We start from the raw sequence: 22,494 nt of genomic DNA, 5'->3' as shown, positions 1-22,494 counted from the left end.
CAACAGAAAAATAATGGATATTTGAAAAAGGGAAGCTAGACTTGTCAGATGCTCTCTCTTAGAGCAGTTTTTTTTCTATCTCAACACTACTGTTAATTTTGGCTAGATAATTCTTTGTTGTTGTAGGGAGTTTTGTGTGCATTGTAGGATGTTAAGCAGCATCCTTGAAGTCTACTTACTAGGTGTCAGTAGTGCTCTCCTACCAAAAATGTCTCCAGACATTGCAAAGTGTCCCCTGGAGGCAAATTTTCACCTGGCTGAGAACTACTACCCTAGAGCTAACTGAAATTCTCAGTAAGTCCTAAGTCCTTTCTCTGACATCTACAAACATGTCTCATACATTTTTCCCCACTGATTCATTCTACACATTAAACTTTGCTTAGGCTTTATAAGCCCTTCCCCTTAAAAGTCAACCAAAACGGGCAGCCCCAGTGGCTCAGCAGTTTAGCCAGCCTAGGGCATGATCCTGGAGATCCAGGATAGAGTCCCGCGTCGGGTTCGCTGCATGGAGCCTGCTTCTGTCTCTGCCTCTCTCTCTCTCTCTCTCTCTGTCTCTCATGAATAAATAAATAAAATCTTAAAAAAAAAAAAAAAAAGTCAACCAAAACAGCTCGCCCCTTAACTGTCAAGCCAGTCACAGATAATGCATGCAATCCAACCACTTGGTACATTATCACACTGCAACCCTTAAACCCAAATATAATAAAAGTAGGAATAGCTAATCCCAAAAGGTCTTCACACAAAATTAAGAGATTTATTCAAGTACTCAAGTGTCTAAGATTTTAACTTCATGTCTAAAAGTGGTACTAAGTAGGTATTATATAAAATGAGTTTTAGCCTAAAGACTTTTAAAAAAAAAATTGGGGGCAGCCCTGGTGGCACAGCGGTTTAGCGCCGCCTGTAGCCCGAGGTGTGATCCTGGAGTCCCAGGATCGAGTCCCACATCGGGGCCCCTGCATGGAGCCTGCTTCTCCCTCTGCCTGTGTCTCTGCCTCTCTCTCTGTGTGTGTGTCCCTATGAATAAATAAATAAAATCTTAAAAAAAAAAAACGTTTAAAAAATTTTTTTAAAAAAAGATTTTAACATGTTTTTGTTTGTTAAGTAAATTCCTTGCCCAACATGGAGTTTGAACTCATGACCATGAGATCAAAAGTCACATGCTTTAATGACTGAACCAGCCAGGTACCCCAGGACTTTCACAAGTTTTAAATAAACACTAAAGACATATACAATAGAGTCTATATATTTAAGAAGTATGATATGCCTATATACTGCAATAACAGAAAAAGTTATGTACACTAAAAAAAAAAAAAGAAGCAAAAGTAGAGAAACAAAAATTGACTTAACAGTTCACAAGGAATTTTGGATAATTGGTTAGTTAAGTGTAGCATGATAATTAAGAGCAAAGACCTGGAATCAGACTACCTGGATTAAATCCCAACCCCTTCACTTACTAGATAGGTGACCTTGATCAACTTAATGTCTCTATGACTGTTTCCTCCTTGGTAAAATGAAGATAATTATAGTATCCACCTTCAACCAATGGACTTGCACCCAGATGCTCTGGGTTGATATTTCACTTCCTTAACTGTTTCATTTGTACCTCAATTTCCTCATCAAACAGGAAAGTGCTCTGAAAATGAATTAGCATAAGGGAAAATCGAAGGGCCCTATGTTTAGTGGGTAGTAGGGAAAAGTTGCATCTGTCTCTCAATTTGGTAGAGGAAATTGTATGAAGGACATACCTTTTAAAGAAATAGCCCAATAATGAGCAAAGTAGGGAAAGCACATGCCTTGAACCCAGGTAAGTCTGATTCAAAAGGCCTCTGCTTTATTTATTCTATGGTTTGAAAACTTAAAAATAGAACATCCTGAGTTGTCAGAAGAAAAACAAGTTTATTTTCTTTTCATAAGGTAGGCACACTAACACTCTGAGGATAGTAGGAATACATTAAAGGCACTCCCAGGGATTTGATCACCATCCATTCAAAATAGCTTGCAAACACTACCAAGTCCCTAACTGACCTTTTCTTTTCACAATGCTTCATTATTTCGGGAGGTGAAGGTGGATGATGTTGGGGGGAAAAAAAAATGAAACTTATTTTGTACTATCAAGGAAGGTCCCAACAGTTTTAAATCAATTTATGTCTATTTCTAGATAGAAAAGTCAATGCCTTCCAACAAATATTTCAAAATCATCCAGGATTGTGCATGTTGCACTTTGTACTTATTAGGAGGGAACATTTTAGCAAACTATCTTCTGCAAATAAACTGCCACATCAATCACACTGAGGCAGGTGTTGGGGGCAGCAGCACTGTTGCCAAAAAGTGCAAAGAAAACAAGAAAAGTCAACATTCCCTATCTATTCAGCCAAATACCACCCCTGCAAAGCCTTGGAGGCGGGGTATCTGGGTCCCGCAGAGGTGGTCTTCAAAGGTGTCCACTTTCAGAGCAGGTACAAAAAAAGGAAGGTCAAGGCGCCCTTCCGCGACACTTTACGAAAAATCCCCGGGAATTCTGTCTTTGGCCCAAGGGAGGGCAGTGGCTGGGCCCCCTCGTCGTAACCCCCCAGGGAACAGGAGGTGGCCGCGGCGGACGCGGCTCCGGACCGGTCAGGTCCGCCAGGGTCGCACCAGCGCCCACGTGGCGCCCTCAGCCTGCCCACTGCCGGCGAAGCTCCCCCAGACCGGCTCTCTGATTGGCCAAGGGCAGCCGAAGCCCTCCCGGAGCAGGCGGCTACTCGGCCAAAGCGGGCCGGCGCCGGGCGAGAAGGTCACAGCCTCGCGGGCAGCTCGCCGAGCAGCCGGTCCTGCGCGTTGGCCCCACGCCGGCAGCCGGAGCGCCATTCGCCGCCGGAGCCGCGCAACCCCACGTGGGCCCTGGTTAGCGGCAGGCGCCGTCACCCTCCACCCGACGTCGAGTAGCGCTCACCTCAGCGCTCGGGGCGCCTCCACCTTCAGCTTTTTGGGCTTCGGCTCCTCGTCGGCCGCAGCCATCTTCGCGCGCCCACCCCGCTCGGGCTCCCGGCGTGCGCCCCGCCCCTCGGCTCTCTGGCCCCGCCCCCTCTCCTTATCACCGCCTCCTTCTCTCCGAGCCCCGCCCCTCCCGACTGGCTCCACTCCGCGGCTCTCCCTCCCACAGCCATTGGCCCAGCCTCCTTCTGGCCCCGCCCACCCAACTAGTCGGGGGGACCCCAGACTGAGTTAGGCTGCGTCCGAGCGCCTGAGTCCACATGGGGCGAAACCCTCCTTTCTTCTGGGTTCTGAGTGATCGAGAAGATTTTAGATCCTAAACCTCAGGAGACACCTTTCTTCTCATCCAACGTCTTTCTGCTCGTGTAATCTTTCCGATACCGTAGCCCCAGTTGGTTACTTTGAAGCTGTCAGTCAGGCAATCTACTGGGCAGCCCAGCTCGGGGTCCTCGCGGCCTCTTCAGCTGCCTCAGCCTCGGTCCGGAGTGGACCTGGCGCCGAATCACTGGCTGGCCCAGGTGTCGGGGTGAGTGTGGGGGGGCGGGGAGTCTGCGGACAGGGAACAGCTCGAAAACTGGGGAGCAGTCTGAGTAGCTGGGGCTCCGGACTCCAGCCGGGGCTGCGGGAGAGTCTCTGATGCTGACCGCGCCTTCCTCTCGGCCTTCCGGGCTTGCTCGCCTGCAGGGCCGGAAGGGAGAGGTGCACCTGCAGCCCGGCCTGCTCGGGTCCCAGGCCCAAGAGGTTCAGACTCGTTGGGGTCCCTCGCCGTGCTTCGGCTCGGGGAGAAGATCTTGCCATCCACGGTGAGCCGGAGTACCAACAGCTTGGACCTCAGCCCCAGGCTTCTGCGTTGGAAGACAAAACCCCTGACACACCTGAACAGACGTCCAGTCAGAGGGTGGCGCCCAGATGAGCTCGGGGTAGGGAATACCGTGAGGAGGTTGTCCCAGGGCTTCAGGAGAGGTGACAGGAATCCAAACTGATGGTGTTAAAGTGATGAGCGCTGTGGCTGGTAGGATTTGTTGGATTTGGATCGTGCCCGAAGTTGAAGCATATGTAGCCTATATGATTAAGGAGGTGGAGCCACTAAAATTAGGAGCCCTCACATGAGGAGGAATTTTGTGGAGATTGGGATATATCGAGTTTGAAACAGTGTCTTAGGTGTGAACGGTAGAAAAATCAAAAGAAAAAAAAAAGGCTGGGAAGTAAGCCGAAAAGAAACTTTCAAGGTGAGAATTAAACCAGGTGAAGTTTTCCTGTAAGAAGGTAAGAAGTATTTATTTGGGTTTGGGGGAAAGTTATCAATGACACGAAATGCTGCAAGGATTAAAGGTGGAAGTTGAAGTCTGAGGATAGGTAGCTAGATTCGATGATTAGGGAGTCCATAGGCTATTTGAGAGAACTGCTTTAATATAGTGAGTAACTGGTAGGAGATACTAACTGCGAGTGTAAACTAATCCGTCATTTGGAGCAGGAAGCAAGTCATTATTGAGGCTGTCAAGTCCTGAGTTTGTTTTATTTTTTTTTTAAGATTTTATTTATTTATTCATGAGAGAGACAGACGCAGAGACACAGGCAGAGAGAGGGAAGCAGGCTCCATGAGGGGTCTCCAGGATCACGCCCTGGGGCTGAAGGCAGCGCGCTAAGCCGCTGGGCCACCCGGGCTGTCCCCTGAGTTTGTTTTAAAGAATACAAGGCACATTATGTTTGGGGGCAGAAAACAATAACCAAGGTTTGTAAGATTAAAGATTCAAGAAAGAGGAGATAAGATCCAAGAAGAGAGAGAAGGGAGTGGGATCAAAATTAAAAATGGAAGAATTCGTTTTGGAGGAAGGAGGACACTCTCAATTGAGACTATAGGAAAAGCTGGGAAAAGAGATGAATGAGGAAGTACCTGAAATTTACATACCTTTGGTAGGAAAACTCTCTTTGCAGGAAGGCTGATTTTTTCTTACTGAATCTTAGGATTTTTAGAATATTTCTAAACATTTGCCATTATACACAGAGTTCCCCAGGCTAGATATTTTTAAGTAGCTCAGTAATACCTCAGTGCATGAGTAGCAGATGGCTTTTATAGAGAAGAGGAATTCTCCCTCTACAAATGATCTCTCCTATTGCACAGAGAGAATAGAGGCGATCATCTTCCTACCACCAAATGTACAAAACTTCTTCCCTTTTGTTTAAAGAGGAAAAGTGTCCCTTATGAGGGAAGGTAGGTCCTTTCATCTACCCAATACCATCCTCTCCTACCCTATCAGGAGCCTCTTTTATTCAGTTTTTTCCACCTACATCATCCACCTTTCCCCTTCTACTCACACCTTTCCTTCAGCAATTAGAAATATTCTTTCTTAACTGTGTGAAATACTCCCATTTATTTTCATGTCTTTTCAGCCTCTTGACAGCTAGAGTTCTTGAATGTATCATCTTCTCTCCTTATCTCTGATTTCCCCACTTCTTGCTATTTATTTCTCAGCCCATTTCAGCCTGTCTTGTTCCTGCCTTTCACTGAACTACCACTAAACTACCTTTACTAAGATCACCAATGTCCTCTATATGTTAATTTATAAATTTTCAATAGGGACAGAAATTGCTTTTTGTGAGGCAAAAAAAAAAAAAAATCATTGCATATATAAAACATAGTATTTTTACAATATATTAGATACATAAATATATAATATTAAAATTCTACGGAATTGAAGGGGAGTCTGAAAAAGCCCTTCAGCAGGTAATTAAAAAAAAAAACACCACATGTTCAGTTCTTATAGCTTGACCTCTTTGTGCCCTTTAAAATGTGTAGTATTCTGTTCCTCTGGAAACAAGACTAACACCTCTAGTTACTAAAAACTGTTAGCCCCCTCTTTTTTACTGCTCTTTAGCCACATCTTCTCAGCCTTTTTTTAGGCCCACTTCCTTGACCCACTTGCTACTCAGATGTTGGAATTCTTTCCATAGGCTCCCTTCTTACTATGCACATAATCTCTTTATAGTTTTTTTTTTCTTCTTGTAGCTATAATTCCCATTAACAAAAGGCACGTGTACTCACAGGCATGTCTCCAACTCAGCTTCTCTCTGAAGCACTAGACCTACATTTATAATAGTTTTTTGAATATATCCATTTGGGTCAAATATATCCAGAATTAGGTCAATATACAGGATCAGAGCTAAATGCCTCATTTTCCCTCTCATCTCCAGCGTCCAAATCCACCTAATCTTTGCTTAAGCCTGAATATTTATCTTTTCATTTTACTTCATCACTGCTGTCAACACTGTAGTCTAGGCCACCACCATAATTCATCTCTGAACTGGTGCCCTATTAAATTTCTACAGTGCAATTTTTTTTTAACTGTCAATTGGATTTCATGAATTCCCTAATTACTACCATAAAAAACTGCTCTGACAATTAAATGAACCAGTATTTGCTTATCTCCTTCCCAATCTCATCTTGCCACCTACCTTCACCTCCTAAAGTTGCTAAATTTGTACTGGATTTCTTTACTTGTGTTCTCTGTCACCTCAAAGATTTGTGGAATTCTGAAGGACACTGTATTTCCCCTGTCATAGAAATTGCATCTTACTGTATTGTTTGCCTTCGTTGCTGAACTCTAAACACTCTGAGTTCAGGTACTCTTACTTTGTTCACTCTTTTATCGCCATTGCCTACTATATATAAAACATATTCAGAACTACTTGTTGAATGAGTAAATGGTCAAAATATTGCCTGGGAATCAGAGGTGCTAGATTCTTCTCTAATCTCATTCTCTTACCTTGCATATAGGCCCTTCTGTGCCTCCATTCTGTTATATGTAGAAGGAATGCATTTTCTTTTTTAGTCACTATTTGAAGGATATTTTGACTACGTATCTTCCTCAACTTATGATGAGGTTATGTCCTGAAAATACTGTAAGTCAAAGATGCATTTAATATACCTAAACCTACTGAGCACCATAGCTTAGCCTAGCCTGCCTTAAATGTGCTCAGAACACTTACTGTTAGCCCACAGTTGGGTAAAACTATCTAACACCAAGTGTATTTTGGAGTAGTGTTGAGTCTCTTGTAATTTATTGAATACTGAAGTGAAGAACAGGATGGTTGTAAGTGTATTTGTCATTTACTCTGGATCAAGTGGCTGACTGGGAGTTACAGCTTGCTGCCTCTACCCAGCATCCCAAGAGAGTATTATATTGCTCTCCTGGAATAAGATCAAAATTCGAATTATGGATTCTAATGGATGCGTATCACTTTTGCACAAATTTAAAGTAGAAAAATCTTAAACCATCATAAGTCAGGGACCGTCTGTATTATAATTGCATTGTTTGTGAATCATCAGGTTGAGTGTCCAACATTTGGTAAAGAGGATTTATGAAATATTTAAGCTGCAGTCAAAGCTCTGATGGAACTTTCTCAAGTGGCTTTAAAATAAGCTGGTCGCATTCTGTTTTCTGATTCAAAAGTCACTAAGAACCAAAAAATGGTTGTGATTGCAGTGTGTAGCTTTCCCAGAAAGTTTATTAAAAAGATGAAAAGAAGTAACTATAGCTACCAAAAGAATAAGTAACTAAAGAAACAGGCTAATTTATATTGTCACATGTGACATTTATTTCATTGTTATATGCATTAGCCTTTGGTCATAAAGGAATAGAATAAATAATCTCTCTCTTTTTTAAATGATTTTATTTATTAGAGAGAGAAAGAAACATGAGCAAGAGGAGGGGCAGAGGAAGAATGTGGCTCCCTGCTGAGCAAGGAGCCTGACATGGGGCTCCATCTCAGAACCCCAGGATCATGACCTGAACTAAAGGCAGACGTTTTTTTTTTGTTTGTTTGTTTTTTGAAGGCAGACGTTTAACCAACTAAGACACCCAAGCACCTCTAAGCTCTCTTTTCTTATGATAGAAAGGTGAATTTGGTTTTAAAGCCAAACAATGTTGAGAGCTACAAGTGTTATGCTTTCATCCCAGTACTAAGTACTAAGCAATAAATCCAGATGGCTGGTTTAACTTACTGTATTCTTCTGAGATTAGAACTGTTACCAACGAAAACAACTTTCCAGGAGTGCAAACTCCCTTGAAAGAATTTTTTACCAGTAAGAGGATGAATAGGAACCTGGCCTCTAAAATAAAGGAACTATGAAGCCACTTGCTTCAAGAACAAACAACTCTTGTAGGGTGTACTGTGGCACAAAGTACCACCAACCCATGTGAACTATACTTTCTATAGAATAAATGGTTTAATAAGATAACTTATGTCAGATGTTTTAAATATAATTTCTGCTGTAAATAATTCATTAGAAGACATTTTGGCATTTAACTAAAAAAGAAACATATCCTTCAGCTCTTCTTATATTATAAGCTCAAAGAGCACATTTGCTGCTCAGTCCAATATGATAACCACTAGCTACATGTAGTTATATACATTTAAATTAGTTAACATTAAAACTTCAGTACATCAGTTGCATTAGCCACATTTCAAGTGTTCAGTGGCGACAGTGGATGTTATATTGGACTGCACGGATATAAGACAGTCACCATTGCAGGAAATCCTACTGGACAATTCTGCATTATGTGTGTTCATAATAATTAGTCTCCAGGAGTCAGGTAGGAACAGGAGCCCAAGATTCATCCAGGCCTGGGTTGGAACCTTAGCTCTGATACTTATTGTATGATCTGATTTAACATTTCTAAGACCTTATCATCTTATCTGTAAAACAGGGATAACTGCAATATCTGTAACATTGAGTTGTAAAGATTCAATGAGATAATGTAGGTAAGTAAGTGCCTAGTATAGTGCCTGGCCTAGAAGACATTTTAGATATTTATTTATCCTTAATGAATAAACACTTTGAATAGAGCTGAAAATTTAGTTTCTCAAAGAGTACCATATTCCACAACCGGCTAACCCAAAGTGCTCAAATCTAAATCTCATTGAGTGGATTACAATATTCTTCTTTCAGTTATACTTTGTATTTCAGATGAAGATTTTATTCCAAGAAAAGCTATCATAATACAAATTTAGTTGCAAATCTTATCCTTGGATATTCCTGTTTCACTTTTTTAAAAAGTGTATCAGCGGAGGTTATAGCTAAAGTTAGTAGGTTCTACATAGTAAGTCTACATTCCAGTGACACTATTTAACACCTGAATAGAACTATAAGGCTGACACAAAGCAAACCTTTAAACAGAGCATCCGACTAGATAAAGTAGAAAAATTTAATAGGTTTCAGTATTAATCTAGAAAAATTTAGTAGGTAAAAAGCTTCAGAGTTATTGCTACCAGCTCATGTTGATTGCTTGACTAAATAGAGATGGCTTTGAACAAAGAAACATTGTTTTTCTCTAGTGACAGGAACCCTGACTCTTAATGTTCATATTTATTAATACAGTAGCTACTAAAACACATCTTAGTAATTAGTAATTTATCTAAAAACTTCTGAAACTGTGCCAAATGGGAAGGGGAAATAATCACCAGGTAGTCCTTAAATGTCAGCTGCATTCATAAAATAAATGACTTGCTCTCAAAAGAATTAGGTTGGTGTCATTGTCTTCTGTGACAATGGAATTGAATGAATGCATTCTGGAAAGTCTTCCTTTCCTCTTTGTAATTTATCTTCATGCAGAGAAACTATGCGTTTTAAATTTTTTACAGTTGGAGTACACTTATACAATACTATAATTTCAAATTAGTGGACCACGAGACTAAACACCTGATAAGTGATGTTATCTACATAAAAGAAATGAACACATTAAGGTTATTAGATATTTTTCTACTATCCCCCATTTGCAAGGATAATAAAGTTTTTATTTGACATAGTTATACTCAGAAAATTGTATGTCACAATATAAAACCCAATGAATTATCAAAATGAATATAACTTATAACTATCATCTAGATCAAGAAATTAAACATTATAAGCACCTTAGGAAATATCCCCCATCCCCTCTTAGTCACTGCCTCCCTCTCTCCTCCATAAAAGATGGCATTTGATTTCTTAAATCATAGATTAATTTTGTCTGTTCTAGCACCACATATAAATAGAATCATACTTATGTATCCTTTTGCATCTGGCTTGTTCAGTATTGTATTTGTAAGATTCATCCGTATTTGCTTAATTTAACAATAGGTTATTTGTTTTCATTGCTGTATAGTGTTTCATTTTAATAATACACTATAGTTTATTTTTCCATTGTACTATTAATAAATATTTGAGTTGTTCCAGGTTTTCACTACAACATTACATTTTTATGTGTGTTTTTGGTGCACATTTTTACACATTTATGTTTAATCCACCTGGAAGTAGATTTGTGTGTCATAGTAAGAATATAAGTGAAATATAATTCACATATTATAAAACCCACCATTTTAAAGTGTTTCTTTTTCTAGTTTAAGTCATTTTATTATAAGCAAGTGCTAGACTTTATCAAATGATTTTCCTACACATTTTGAAATGATTATGTTTTGTCTTTTATGTATACTGTGTGTTACGTTGATTGATTTTCATATGTTGAACCAGTCTTCCATTCTTGGAATAAATCCCATTTGTCAAGGTGTGTAATCTGTATATGTTGCTGGATTTAGTTTGTTGGTATTTTGTCAAGGATTTTTATAACTATTCTTACATGATACTGGTCTATAGTTTCTTGTATTGCCTTTGTCTGGTTTGGGTATCAGAATAGTACAAGGATACTTTTTGATGTACATTAAATTTAAACTTTCTTCCCCCCCTAGAAAATGATCCACAGTCTATTTCTCATAAACTGTTCCGGTGACATATTTCTAGAGAAGCACTGGAAGAGCGTTGTGAGCCAGTCTGTCTGTGATTATTTCTTTGAAGCTCAAGAGAAAGCTGCTGATGTTGAAAATGTACCACCTGTCATTTCAACACCTCATCACTACCTCATCAGTATCTACAGGGATAAGCTCTTCTTTGTGTCTGTCATACAGACTGAAGTGCCACCTCTCTTTGTAATTGAGTTCCTACATCGAGTTGCCGACACTTTTCAGGTTGGTTACTCATCAAATCTTTTGAATTTAAGTTAAAGTTAGTTGGGGGTGGGATAAATGATTATATTCTCTAAGTAATCAGCTTTGGATGTATCCTGTTTCTTCTTTTCAACTAAGAATAAATTCATAAACCCTTTCTTTGTAGGGTGTATAGCAGTATACATGGCTGTTCCATTCACTATTTCAGTAGAACACCGTAATCTCATGGTCATGGAAGCCATATTTTTTATATGTATTACAAATTGTGTCATCAGGAAACAGTAATGCCCTCCACATACAGTTCTCTGAATGGCCCCAAGATTTTTATTGGTTATGTAATCGTCTTAATATTTACATTTTATTATCTTGCTAAATGTACCAAATAATTGAAAACTTATCTATGTTTTAGGGGTACCCAGTCAGAGCAAATTAAGTTAATAGTTCGCATCCTAGTTTAATGTTTCAATGTAATGGAAATTCAATTCAATCTGAAGATATTGAGAAATAGCGTATAGAACTATAGAGGGTTTTTTCTAATTTACATATTTCAACATCTTAATTAATTACGCTACTGTAAGTTTATCCTTCTAAACAAAGAGTGTTTAGCAAGCCTTTCTCCATGCCTTCCATTGTACAATATTATGTACATTTTGTTAAGGACTACTTTGGTGAGTGTTCGGAAGCTGCAATTAAGGATAATGTGGTCATTGTATATGAGCTCTTGGAAGAAATGTTAGACAATGGATTTCCACTGGCTACTGAATCTAATATTTTGAAAGAACTGATTAAACCACCAACAATTCTACGTTCTGTCGTCAACTCTATTACAGGTAAGGTGAAAATGTGCTGCCTTAGGAACTAAGCAATTAACACTTTATAAACAACTCCTTGTTGCTTGATCTGGCAAATAATTAAGGTAGTTCAGTTTGGCCAGAGTTAAAGTTAGTAGTATTGTTGAAATGAATGTGTATTTCTTTTCATGAGGAGACTAGGTCTTAAATGATAAAGAAAACTTGATAATTGCTCTTTTATTATAGGCTTTTCTATAAGACCACAATAACATTGTTACTATTACTTAACACTAAATAATAAGCCTGAATAAATTTTCCCAGTTAATCCTAAAGAAGCCAATATAGTGAGGCTATAAAAGGAAAGCCTATATGTGAAGCTACTTAGAAGAACACTTAATCTATTTATAGACTGGCATTTTAATATTTAAATTAGCATTATTGTATATGATGTGATGAAGATGTTAACTAACTATATTGGGTTATAATTGTAGTATATAAGTGTATCAAATCATCATGTTGTATAGCTTAAACTTAACACGATGTTAAATGTCAATTATATCAATAAAACTGGGAGAAAAATTAAAATTATAAATAGCATTATAAAACTAGCATTATGTTGTTACCCCCAAATTACTAGGATATAGAAAATTTAAGACTCTCCACCACAGAGTATATATTATCTCCTCCAAGTCTTTGTTTTATACATGCAGAAGATTTATTAAAACAAAAGATGGGAAATTAGTCTGTCAGTGAGATCTCATGCATTGTGACCTTGTACTTTGTTTTAAGCTTCTTTTTTTTTCTAAAGACGTTTATTTATTTACTCATGAGTGATACAGAGAGGCAGAGGGAGAAGCAGGCTCCCTGTGGGGAGCCTGATGCAGGGCTCCATCCCAGGACCCTGGGATCATGACCTGAACCAAAGGCAGACACTCAACCACTGAGCCACCCAGGTGCTCCATGTTATAAGTTTGTAATTTTTATTTCTTGAATATAGCTAGAAATTAGGTACATCCAGATGACAGTATTTTTTGAGAGTATTGAAGTCTTCTAGAGAAAGATTTCTGTGAAATGTTACATAACACACCAGTTATGCTGTCTACCATTTTAAACCCTGCTCTAAGTGTACTGACCTAAAAAAATGGGACAAGAGAGGCCTATAAGAGGCCTTTATTCATCTTCTGTACAAAGCTGAGCGTTAGGAGAAATTCAAGGAAAGATAAGATAGAATGTATGCACCTAAAACTTAGACTCTGGATGGGAAATTAGAAAAAAATTAAAGTATGTAAATAATAATATAACATTGTAAAAGGCAATTCCATATTTTATAAACAATACAGTGACATTGGAAAGTACACATGATATAATACTAAATGGAAAAAATACCAACATAAAACTATAAAAGTTTCTGTTAATTACACATAAACATTCCTACAGACAAAAAAGTTCTAAAATATTTTCAATGACCGTCTCCAACTAAGGAACAACATACTATCTTTATTTTTGCTTAATACTTTCTAATTTCTAAAATAAACATGTATTTTATAGTTACTAAAATAGAGAATGAAAATACATAGGTTATTAAGGCAGTGCATTCAAGAGAATGGTTCAGTAGATGGAAATAATCCCTCCTGAACTGTGGTGCTTGGCCCCAATGCAGGGCCCTAAAGAATCAGCAGAATTTAGGGAAAGAGGGAGGAATAAGAGCATTCTGTAGATGGAACTATATGAGAAAAAAAAGACACAACATGAAAAACCTAGAATTGTATTAATTATTTAACAGGAGCAGAGCTGTTTTTTTACTGAGTAATGAGACACAAACACCAATCATAATTAGACTGTAAAATCTAATTATATATATACAGTATATTGTATATACAGTATGATTGCAACTATATTTTAAGGTGCAGTCAAAAATAACAAACTTACCAAAATAGAAAAAAATAAATGCAGCCTATTTTTGAGGGAAATGTTTAAAGAATTATACCAAACTTTTAATGGTAGTTGTATTTTGATAACAGAAAGATAGATTCTTTTTAGCCACTTTTCTGAGCTTTCCATGTGTTGCTGTTACTAAGCATATACTACTTTTGAATTGGAAATGTAAATTAACCAAAATGTTAAATATGTCACAGCTCAAGGGTGTGTTTTAGACAATCAGACTTACTTTCAGACATATGTCAATTTACCAGTAAATTAGCCCTATATTAAACCTTAGCCATATTACAGCCATATCGTTGTGCTGACCTTAAAATGGGAAAAGGCCAGAGTGTGTTCTTCATCCAGTTACTCTGCTGAGGCCTGCTTGGCAGCATCTCATGTAGAATTTAAGCTGAATACCAAAGGGCCTACATATCACTTATTCTCAGTGGAGACATTTTATCAGCAGAAGGTTCTACAACAACTAGCCTCTTTTCCTCATCACTGGCAGCAGGACGAGATTCTGTTGTTGAGCCACTAGAATTAGGTTAGGTTACTGTTAACACACAGGAAGCAAAAGATAGGTAAATGAATTTAACCTGGTTTGGCACATAGAGGACCACAGGGCCTATTTCTGTCCCCTAGAAATTTGATCATGTCGGTATAGCAATTCCAGCAATTCTGGAAACCATCCACAACTTCGATGAAGAAAACGTAAACATTAAAGAAGCAACTAAAGCATTCTTTTATTTTTCCTGTTAATAGTTTTTCTTTCTTTTTTTGTTTTTAAAATAAACTATACACCAGTGTGGGGCTTGAACTCACGACCCCAAGGTCAGGAGTCACACACTCTACCAACTGAGCCAGCCTATCACCCTTGTTAATAGCTTTCCTTTTTTTTTTTTTATTTTTTTGTTAACAGCTTTCCTGATGACTATTTTATGCATTACCTTTGCTTTCTCCTTTTCCGGTTTCTAGGCAGTAGTAATGTTGGGGACACACTCCCCACTGGGCAGCTGTCCAACATCCCATGGCGCCGGGCAGGGGTAAAGTACACAAATAATGAAGCCTATTTTGATGTCGTTGAAGAAATAGATGCAATTATAGATAAATCAGGTAATTGTGTGCATGTGATCTTATTTGGGAAAAACAGTTGAGCTGACAAAATTGAAATCTCTTGGTAGTATGGTTTCAGCAGAAAGGCATTCACTTCCTGATAGCTTAAAATCTGTTTATTTTGCCAAGAGGCTACATATAATTTTCATAACCACTAGCTGAGATCTGCCAAACCTTTGTAAATCAGATCTCATGCTGCCTTACTTTAAGCCAGTTATTACCCTGTCTGCCTCTCCCTCTTGCCATTTATTCAACATTTATTGTATTACCTACCATGCACCATACTTTTGCTACCACTTTACATACAGTACTTCTGAAGACCTCAGACAAAACAGCTTACTCTATTAGAACCATAAATTTTACTAAAAACATCTAGTCCAACCTTCACATTTTATACATAAGGAAACTGAGGCTCAAAAGGGTTTAGTAAATCTGCTCAAGGTCACACAGCTAGTTGCTGTGTGAAAATGAGTTATTGTGAATTATAGCCAGTATTTTTTCTTCAATCAGTGCCCTTTTCATTATAAAAATTCTATCGTACAGAATAATAGCTACATTATTACAGAATAATGGCTCCTATTCAAAGTTAACAGCTTAGTCCATTTCAATGAGAAATTTGCCTCATTTTTAAATTCCATTAAAAATATCTTAACTTCAAACACTTTTTTTTTCTAAAAGGGAAAGAGTTGATGGGGAAGGACAGAGGCGGAAGGGGAGAGAGAATCTTAAGCAGGCTCCATGCCCAACAGGAAGCCCAAGGTGGGGCTGCATCTCAGGACTTTGAGATCGTGACCTGAGCAGAAATCAGGAGCCGGCTGCTTAACAGACGGAGCCGGCTGCTTAACAGACCGAGCCACCTAGGCACCCCAAAAACATTTTAATTTCATATCCAGCAGTCTTATAAGGTTGACTATGTCAAGACAGAGGCAGGTTTGATATTCCGTAGAATTACCCCAGTCCTACCAGTTAGGTGTGGGCGTTTAGTGAAGAAACTGTCATAACTGGTGCAATGGATCCTCTGTCCCACTAACTTGTTAGTAGATGTGCAAGTTTCATTATGTCTGACACCGAGGCGATGTTTCCATTATTTCAGAGACAGTGATCGCTCTAGTCTTTACTAGACTCTAATTCCAGTGATGTTATCACTTCCTTTCTTCAGGATCTACAGTGTTTGCAGAAATTCAGGGGGTCATTGATGCTTGCATTAAGCTATCTGGAATGCCTGACCTTTCTCTTTCTTTCATGGTAAGTTTTGTTCTCCTGTCCTGTAGATCTTTGTATGCCTAATATATATGAAGTACTGAAAGAAATGATAAATACTGAGAGATGTTTGTATCTTAAATTGTAAGTATTATCTCAGAAATATTCTAAGATTTATTTACCTATTTAGAGAGAGCATGAGCAAGGGGAGGGGCAGAGAGAGAGAAAGAGAGAATCTTAAGCAGACTCCACGCTGAGCAGGGAGCCTGACATGGGGTTTGCTCTCCCAACCCTGAGATCATGACCTAAGCCAAAATCAAGAGCCTGCTGTTTAACTAAACCACCCAGGTACCCCTATCTCAGAAATATTCTTAGCACAGCTTCCCAAGACAGTGGCTTACGTAATGAGCATGGCCTTTATGGAAAGGCTGAGGAGAAGTCTTCTCCTGGCTATGTTAGAAGTGGCTTAAATGGCTGGATGGCTTCTGCAAATCTGTAATCTCACTGAATTATTATTTGCTTTACTGATAAGAAAGGGCACTGATCTTTTGCATCATTTTAGACTTGGCATGATACACTACTAAGAAAAGAGAACAAAGTTCTGTTGCTGTCTCATTTTGACCTTGAGTTCTTCCAACTTCATTTTTGTCATCTGTGAAATGGAAATGATAGTATGGCTCACATTTTCTACTTAATAGTAATTGAAATTCAACCAAAATAACATATGAAATATTTGCGGGCCACCTGGGTGGCTCAGATGGTTAAGTAGCCGGCTCTTGATTTCAGCTCAGGGTTGTGAGGTTCGAGATCTGCATCTGGTTCCACACTCAGTGGAGAATCTGCTTGAAGATTGTCTCTCCCTCTCCCTCTGCCCCCTCCCCTGCTTTACAAAATATATTTGAAATCTCAAAGCCTTGTGAAACTGTTAACTGTGTGTTATTGTGGTCATAGTAACAAACTCGTAATGTAACTTTTATCCTTAGGGAGTATATTAATTTCTCATAGTATCCTAGCAGACTTGCCCTATTCCGCACACTCAGTGAATACTGCCATCTTGTTTTCCTGGCAGAACCCACGGCTTCTCGACGATGTCAGCTTCCACCCCTGCATCCGGTTCAAGCGCTGGGAATCTGAAAGAGTTTTGTCATTTATTCCTCCAGATGGAAATTTCCGACTCATATCGTATCGTGTCAGCTCACAAAAGTACGTTGATGCATCAACTAGAAATCTGCTATCATGTATCAGAGTGATGGGTAGTCCCCTTACCTTTTTCATTCTGACAGGTGGATACTTGAATTCATCACTGCTCTCTTTGGCCATGGCTCATTAGGAAACTCAGGAAGAACTGGTGAAAATATGTATCTAAAATAATCAGTGTTCTTTGAATGTGAGAATATAAAGTACTAGCAAAACATATACCGGAGAACAAACACTTTGGACTGCGCACAACCTACACAAAACCTTGAACCCATGCCATAATTTTACTGTGGTCTATAGACTTCATATCTAACAGAGGGAGACAGATACATCTCTAATTCTCTAGGCAGTCGCCCAATTAACTGACTTCCGGTCACTCTTTCAGGTACTAAGGTTTAAATGAATGAAATGGCATTGTGGGTTGTAAATGGTTTGTCCCTTGAAAATATCAGAAGGCGTTTGGGTAGCATCAGTAATACTCAAAAGCAGAGGAGTTATTTCTTGGCTCTTACCACATAGGGACAATTTCATTTAGTTTAATTTTAAATTCTCTTTTCTATGGGACCTTAATTAATTTCTTCAAACTAGGGCTATTTGTGCCACTTGTTTATCCTATCTTGAGTCCTGTCTTGATTTGATACTTCTTGCTCAGAAATTGTGTAATTCCTAGTGTGGTGGTGCTCAAACTCTCTGGTGAGTACTAGTGAATGCTGACCCTCCAGGTCTGGGGGTATATGGCCCTGTGGTAGAGTCAAAGGAGTGGAATACTCTGGACTGAGGTTCTCAGGCTACCTCAGGAGCTGTCTCACACAATTAATTATGTTTGTGGTTGTATCTGTCTTTTTCTTTTCAGTCTAGTGGCAATACCGGTGTATGTGAAACATAGCATCAGCTTTAAGGAGAACAGTTCTTGCGGTAGATTTGATATTACAATTGGACCAAAGCAGAATATGGGGAAAACTATTGAAGGAATCACAGTAACAGTTCATATGCCCAAAGTTGTGCTGAATATGAACCTGACACCAACACAAGGCAGCTATACATTTGATCCAGTTACCAAGGTACAGCTAGCTCTAATCAAGAGTGAGCAAATGTTTCTGCAGTCTTTATTTTCTGATGGCAGGGAGGGCAGAAGGAAGGGTTAATGTCTTTGTTAAAACTAAAGTTCCTCACAAAACCTGAGAACAACCTGTACTCGGCCACTGGCTATGGAGGGAATCCCGCATCTGCTGCTGAGGAGATGAACAGAAACGTGAGACTCATTCTGTTCTCCTTCAGAGTGTGCCTTTCCTCATCCACTGATAATCTAGAGACATACTCACTAAGGAAGAAGACGTAGAAAGCTTTTTTAAAAAGAGAAAAGCATGATCTGGGTATAAGAAGTTAGTATTGTAGTCTATTAATTGTTCGATTTTCTGTAGAAATTGATCATTAAGACCTTTCTTTTTCATTTACAAGCAATTCATACTCTTCCACAGGGAATGCTGGCTAGGATAGCTGCTTCCTCACCATACATAACCATACGTAAACGTGCCTCTAGCACAGGGTTTGCAGAGAAACTGTAAAAAAGATGGTTTTCTCTCAGATTCCTGCTTGGGTAAAAAGTGTGGTTCTTTTCAGCAGCAGAGTCATTGAGCTGCCTGCTAAGTGAAAAGGCATTTTTTAAAGTAAAAACCAGTCCTCAGAATTTGAAGAACTTCCCCAGAGGTTGACCACAGAGCCTCAGTTTCTTTGTAAAAAGAAGACAAAACCTACATCATAGGCCTTTTTGAGATGTATGAATAGTGCTAAGCACAGTGCTGTATCCAAAAGTGGATGCTCTACAAATGTTGGTTCTCTGCCCTCACCATTCAGTCACAGACCTGATTAGTGGTAAGACTCTGTGAAGATCCCAGGTCCCTTGTTTCCAAGATACTGTGCGTCATTCTGTACAGAAGTTTATAGTGTCTTTGAACATTTGTCTTTAGTAAATGGTTCAGATTGTATTTCTTATGCCTTTTTAAGGTACTAACATGGGATGTGGGAAAAATTACTCCACAAAAGCTCCCGAGTCTTAAAGGACTGGTAAATTTACAGTCTGGAGCACCCAAGCCAGAAGAGAATCCAAGTCTCAACATACAGTTCAAGATCCAGCAGCTTGCTATTTCTGGTAAGGATAAGTTTTGACTTATGTTTGCGGTTTACCTGAGTTTTGCTGGGGTCAACTATTTGGATTTTAGAAGGGTACAAGCATTTCCTCTCTAGAAAGAACAATAGCTCCAGTTTGCCTGTCACACCGTGCTGTGGGGCCATAGTCCGAGGTACAGTGATTTGCAGAGCACTTTATTTCACACAGCTTTCTTCCTCTGCACCCTCTTCATCCAAGCACAAAGGGAGGAGTCATTCATACAGAAAGATTTATCCTTAAAAGACATTCTTTGCCCACTTGGGAATCTGAACTAAAACCATCCCCCCACAGTGCTATAATTTGTGAATAGTAGAAGGGACACTTGGTTAATGTCAGATTTACTCAGTAGTGTTCATTGCTAGACAAATAATTGTTGGTTGGTATGGCCAGGAAAATAATTTGTTCCTTTCCTTACCTTTTTTTTTTTTTTTTTTTTTGGACACAGGCTTAAAAGTAAACCGCTTGGACATGTATGGAGAGAAATATAAGCCATTTAAAGGAGTCAAATATGTCACGAAAGCTGGAAAGTTCCAAGTGAGAACATGAGAAGAGGCCAAAATTCCTCAAGATCCGTTTGTTTTTCTAGTGTCATTATAGTTTATTACTGTTAGGTACCAAGTGGGTGGGAATACATATTCTAGTCAAAGCATTCCTATCATGCTACACACCGCTAATGAAGTTGCTTAGTAATCAATGTAGGGTTCTGAAGGAGCTTTCAGCTAAGGAAACTTTGAATGACTTAGCTTATTTTATATCTTTTCAGTTAGAAAGATTCTGGAGGTGACTGCTTCCATAGGGGGGCGTCAGCTGGAGGCTGCACATCGTGACAATAAAGGCAAAAGGCTACAGTGATAACCTCTCCCCAAAAACAAGTGAACTGGTCTCAGCAGGAGCAGTCTTAATCTGTAATGTGATGTATCAAGTGCAGCCAAACATCACACCTGATTTTAGCCATCCCAAATCAGCATCTATCCCCACAGAGGAAGTTCCCCCCACCCCAAGAAGTTTACAAAAAACTGCCTCTTCAAGTGTTTGCCTTATTCAGCTTTTCACTTGTGCCATTAAGCAAGCACTGTAGCAAAAGCCACTTCCACATGGCCCTGGCAGGGAGCACCACTGCTCCGTGCTTCATTCTCACTGTACTTGGTATTGTATTTTTTATAAATAAGATTTTTATGTAAAGCTAAGATTTTGATTTACAGGGACCTTGCTGCAGTAAGTACCCATCTCAGTTTTGTGCCACTAGTTCAGCTGTTAGATAGCATAGTAAAAAATCGTATCAAAGGGGCAAATGCTTTATTAAGGCAATAAAAGGGAACACTACTTCTGCTTTTAGGAAGTTATTGCAAGCACAAGCATTTGAGATTTGAAGCAAATTAAAGGGTAGAAGAGAAACTTAAGTGAACTTTGCCACCTTCATGTTTTAGAAAGCTTATCAACACCACTTAAACCATCTTAGCCTAAAGGCCTCAAGCCCTAGTTCAGCAAAAGAAAAAAAAAATGTGCCTGCTTCACTATGGTCACTTTTTTTTAATCTTTTCTCTTTTTTATTGTTGTTCTTAAGGTCTTGAATTTACCTGTATCCCTTGCCTTCAAGGGGAGCTCCTGTTTCATACTGTGTGCTTCCCAAGGCTACAGTAGTCAGTAGATTCCTTCCTCAGACTGTTGTCATAATTGTCACTTGAGCGTCTCTGCTGTACTGACACAGTACATGATATTGAGGCAGTAACAAGATCCTCAGTGACACTGATGAAACCATATTGATCGTCTTGGCTGAGAAGTCAGTCTAGAGTTGTATCATTTCACTCAACCTCACTGGCTTTGAAGTCCTTGCCCAGTCACTTGGCCTCATTAGACCTGAAGGAGAGAGGAAGGCTGGAAGATACAAGTGCTTGTCATGGTTCCCACTGGTTCTTACTTATGCTGTTAGTTTTTTTCTTGTGACTCCCTTCTTTTCCTTCCTCTCGGCTTCTAACTCCTCCCATATCATAAGAACAGCCCTTAAATTCATCCCACTCTGCTGTTTAGGGCTAGTGGTCGAGGCTACCAGAGAGAGCCCAGCAGACAGCAGCGTTCTTACCTCTGCCTCCATAGGGTACCCAGCCTGCCGTTCACCTACTAGGAAATGGCACTTTTTGAAAATTTGAAATTTCTTGGGTAACCAATATTAGCTTGGCAGCTAAAATCAAGATGTTGCCAAATATTTATTGTCTTTGCCTAACGTTGGTTACACAGCCCAGTTGCTTTTATTTTTAATGTCTTTTAATGTCCTATCTCAAAAGAACAATCAGTACATTTTCTTTCTGCAGAATCCCGAATCTCAACCATGTATAACTGGACTGTCCAATTTTCTTTGTGCTGTCTTCTCTTATATATAAGTAAGCAGATTATATGCCAAGAGTCCTTTGTATCTAGCAATTTCTGCTAAAACTTTCAAGTAGATTGTTTCCTTTTACAATTAAATTATTGTATTTATTCATTTGAATCCAGTAAATCCTTTCTCTAATCTGGCTATACTGTCAATAAAAAGATGAAAGCAACAAGTTGATTTTTTTAGCTTGACTGCTGATTGAGCATTCTCAGATGGGTACGCCTCAGCATCAGAGCAGCCTAAACATGATCAGATTTTGTTCTGTATCATCACATAAGCTGTAAGGGTTGCAGCAAAGTACTTGGAAGTGCTCCTCTCTTAACCTCAAAATGTTAACAGCCATGGATAATTTCTCTGAGCATCACTGTCTCGCCAGAGACTGAGCAGTAAGTGATCAAAGTTACTCTCCCTATCACCACCACCACTACCACCTACTAATAACAAAGATCCACAAATAACTTAGTAGTAGAATATTTTTCAAATGCAGAATTACAGCTAATCCCAGAATTGCCCCATTTTATAAATTCTTTTATAGACAGAGAGAGGCAGAGACACAGGCAGAGGGAGAAGCAGGTCCCCCACAGGGAACCCAGTGCAGGACTCCATCCTGGATCCTGGGATTGATCATACTCTGAGCCGAAAGCAGATGCACAACCCCTGAGCCACCCAGGCAGCCCTCATTTTATAATTTCTTAAAGGAGATACCCTAAGAGCAAATGAAGTAGATGCTCATTTCTCTACAGAAGGAAGTTACCATCATTTATCCAAACAGAATCCATGCG

General features: G+C 39.3%; 2 protein-coding genes across 9 annotated transcripts in view; one reads left to right on the top strand and one right to left on the bottom strand.

Moving 5' to 3' along the window:
• The window catches only part of ADK (adenosine kinase), a 494,813-nt gene extending 491,766 nt beyond the window's left edge, over positions 1-3,047 (bottom strand). Inside the window, exon 1 of one of the 3 annotated variants that reach the window (XM_026005029.2) lies at positions 2,933-3,047. In XM_026005029.2, the coding sequence (XP_025860814.1) occupies positions 2,933-2,997 (65 nt within the window). In that variant the 5' untranslated portion in view covers positions 2,998-3,047. The remainder of the gene's footprint in view (positions 1-2,932) is intronic. The other 2 variants (XM_072756311.1, XM_072756308.1) reach the window with 2 other exon arrangements.
• A 119-nt stretch (positions 3,048-3,166) lies between these two features.
• AP3M1 (adaptor related protein complex 3 subunit mu 1) lies at positions 3,167-21,884 on the top strand. Of its 6 annotated transcripts, none has more exons than XM_026004992.2 (9): positions 3,167-3,499; positions 10,696-10,971; positions 11,609-11,780; positions 14,640-14,777; positions 15,937-16,022; positions 17,047-17,180; positions 18,028-18,235; positions 19,179-19,323; positions 19,787-21,884. In XM_026004992.2, the coding sequence occupies exons 2-9, from the start codon at positions 10,699-10,701 to the stop codon at positions 19,885-19,887; spliced, it is 1,257 nt and encodes a 418-aa protein (XP_025860777.1). In that variant the 5' UTR covers positions 3,167-3,499; positions 10,696-10,698; the 3' UTR covers positions 19,888-21,884. The 6 variants fall into 6 exon arrangements, with proteins under 6 accessions (XP_025860777.1, XP_072612407.1, XP_025860803.1 ...); XM_072756306.1 differs by having other exon boundaries at positions 3,167-4,202; XM_026005018.2 differs by having other exon boundaries at positions 3,167-4,239.
• The last annotated feature ends 610 nt before the right edge of the window (positions 21,885-22,494 follow it).

The sequence above is a fragment of the Vulpes vulpes genome, chromosome 4 (genome assembly GCF_048418805.1).
Source record: "Vulpes vulpes isolate BD-2025 chromosome 4, VulVul3, whole genome shotgun sequence".
NCBI classification, from domain to species: Eukaryota; Metazoa; Chordata; class Mammalia; order Carnivora; family Canidae; genus Vulpes; species Vulpes vulpes.
This window is presented reverse-complemented; position numbering and strand designations above follow the sequence as displayed.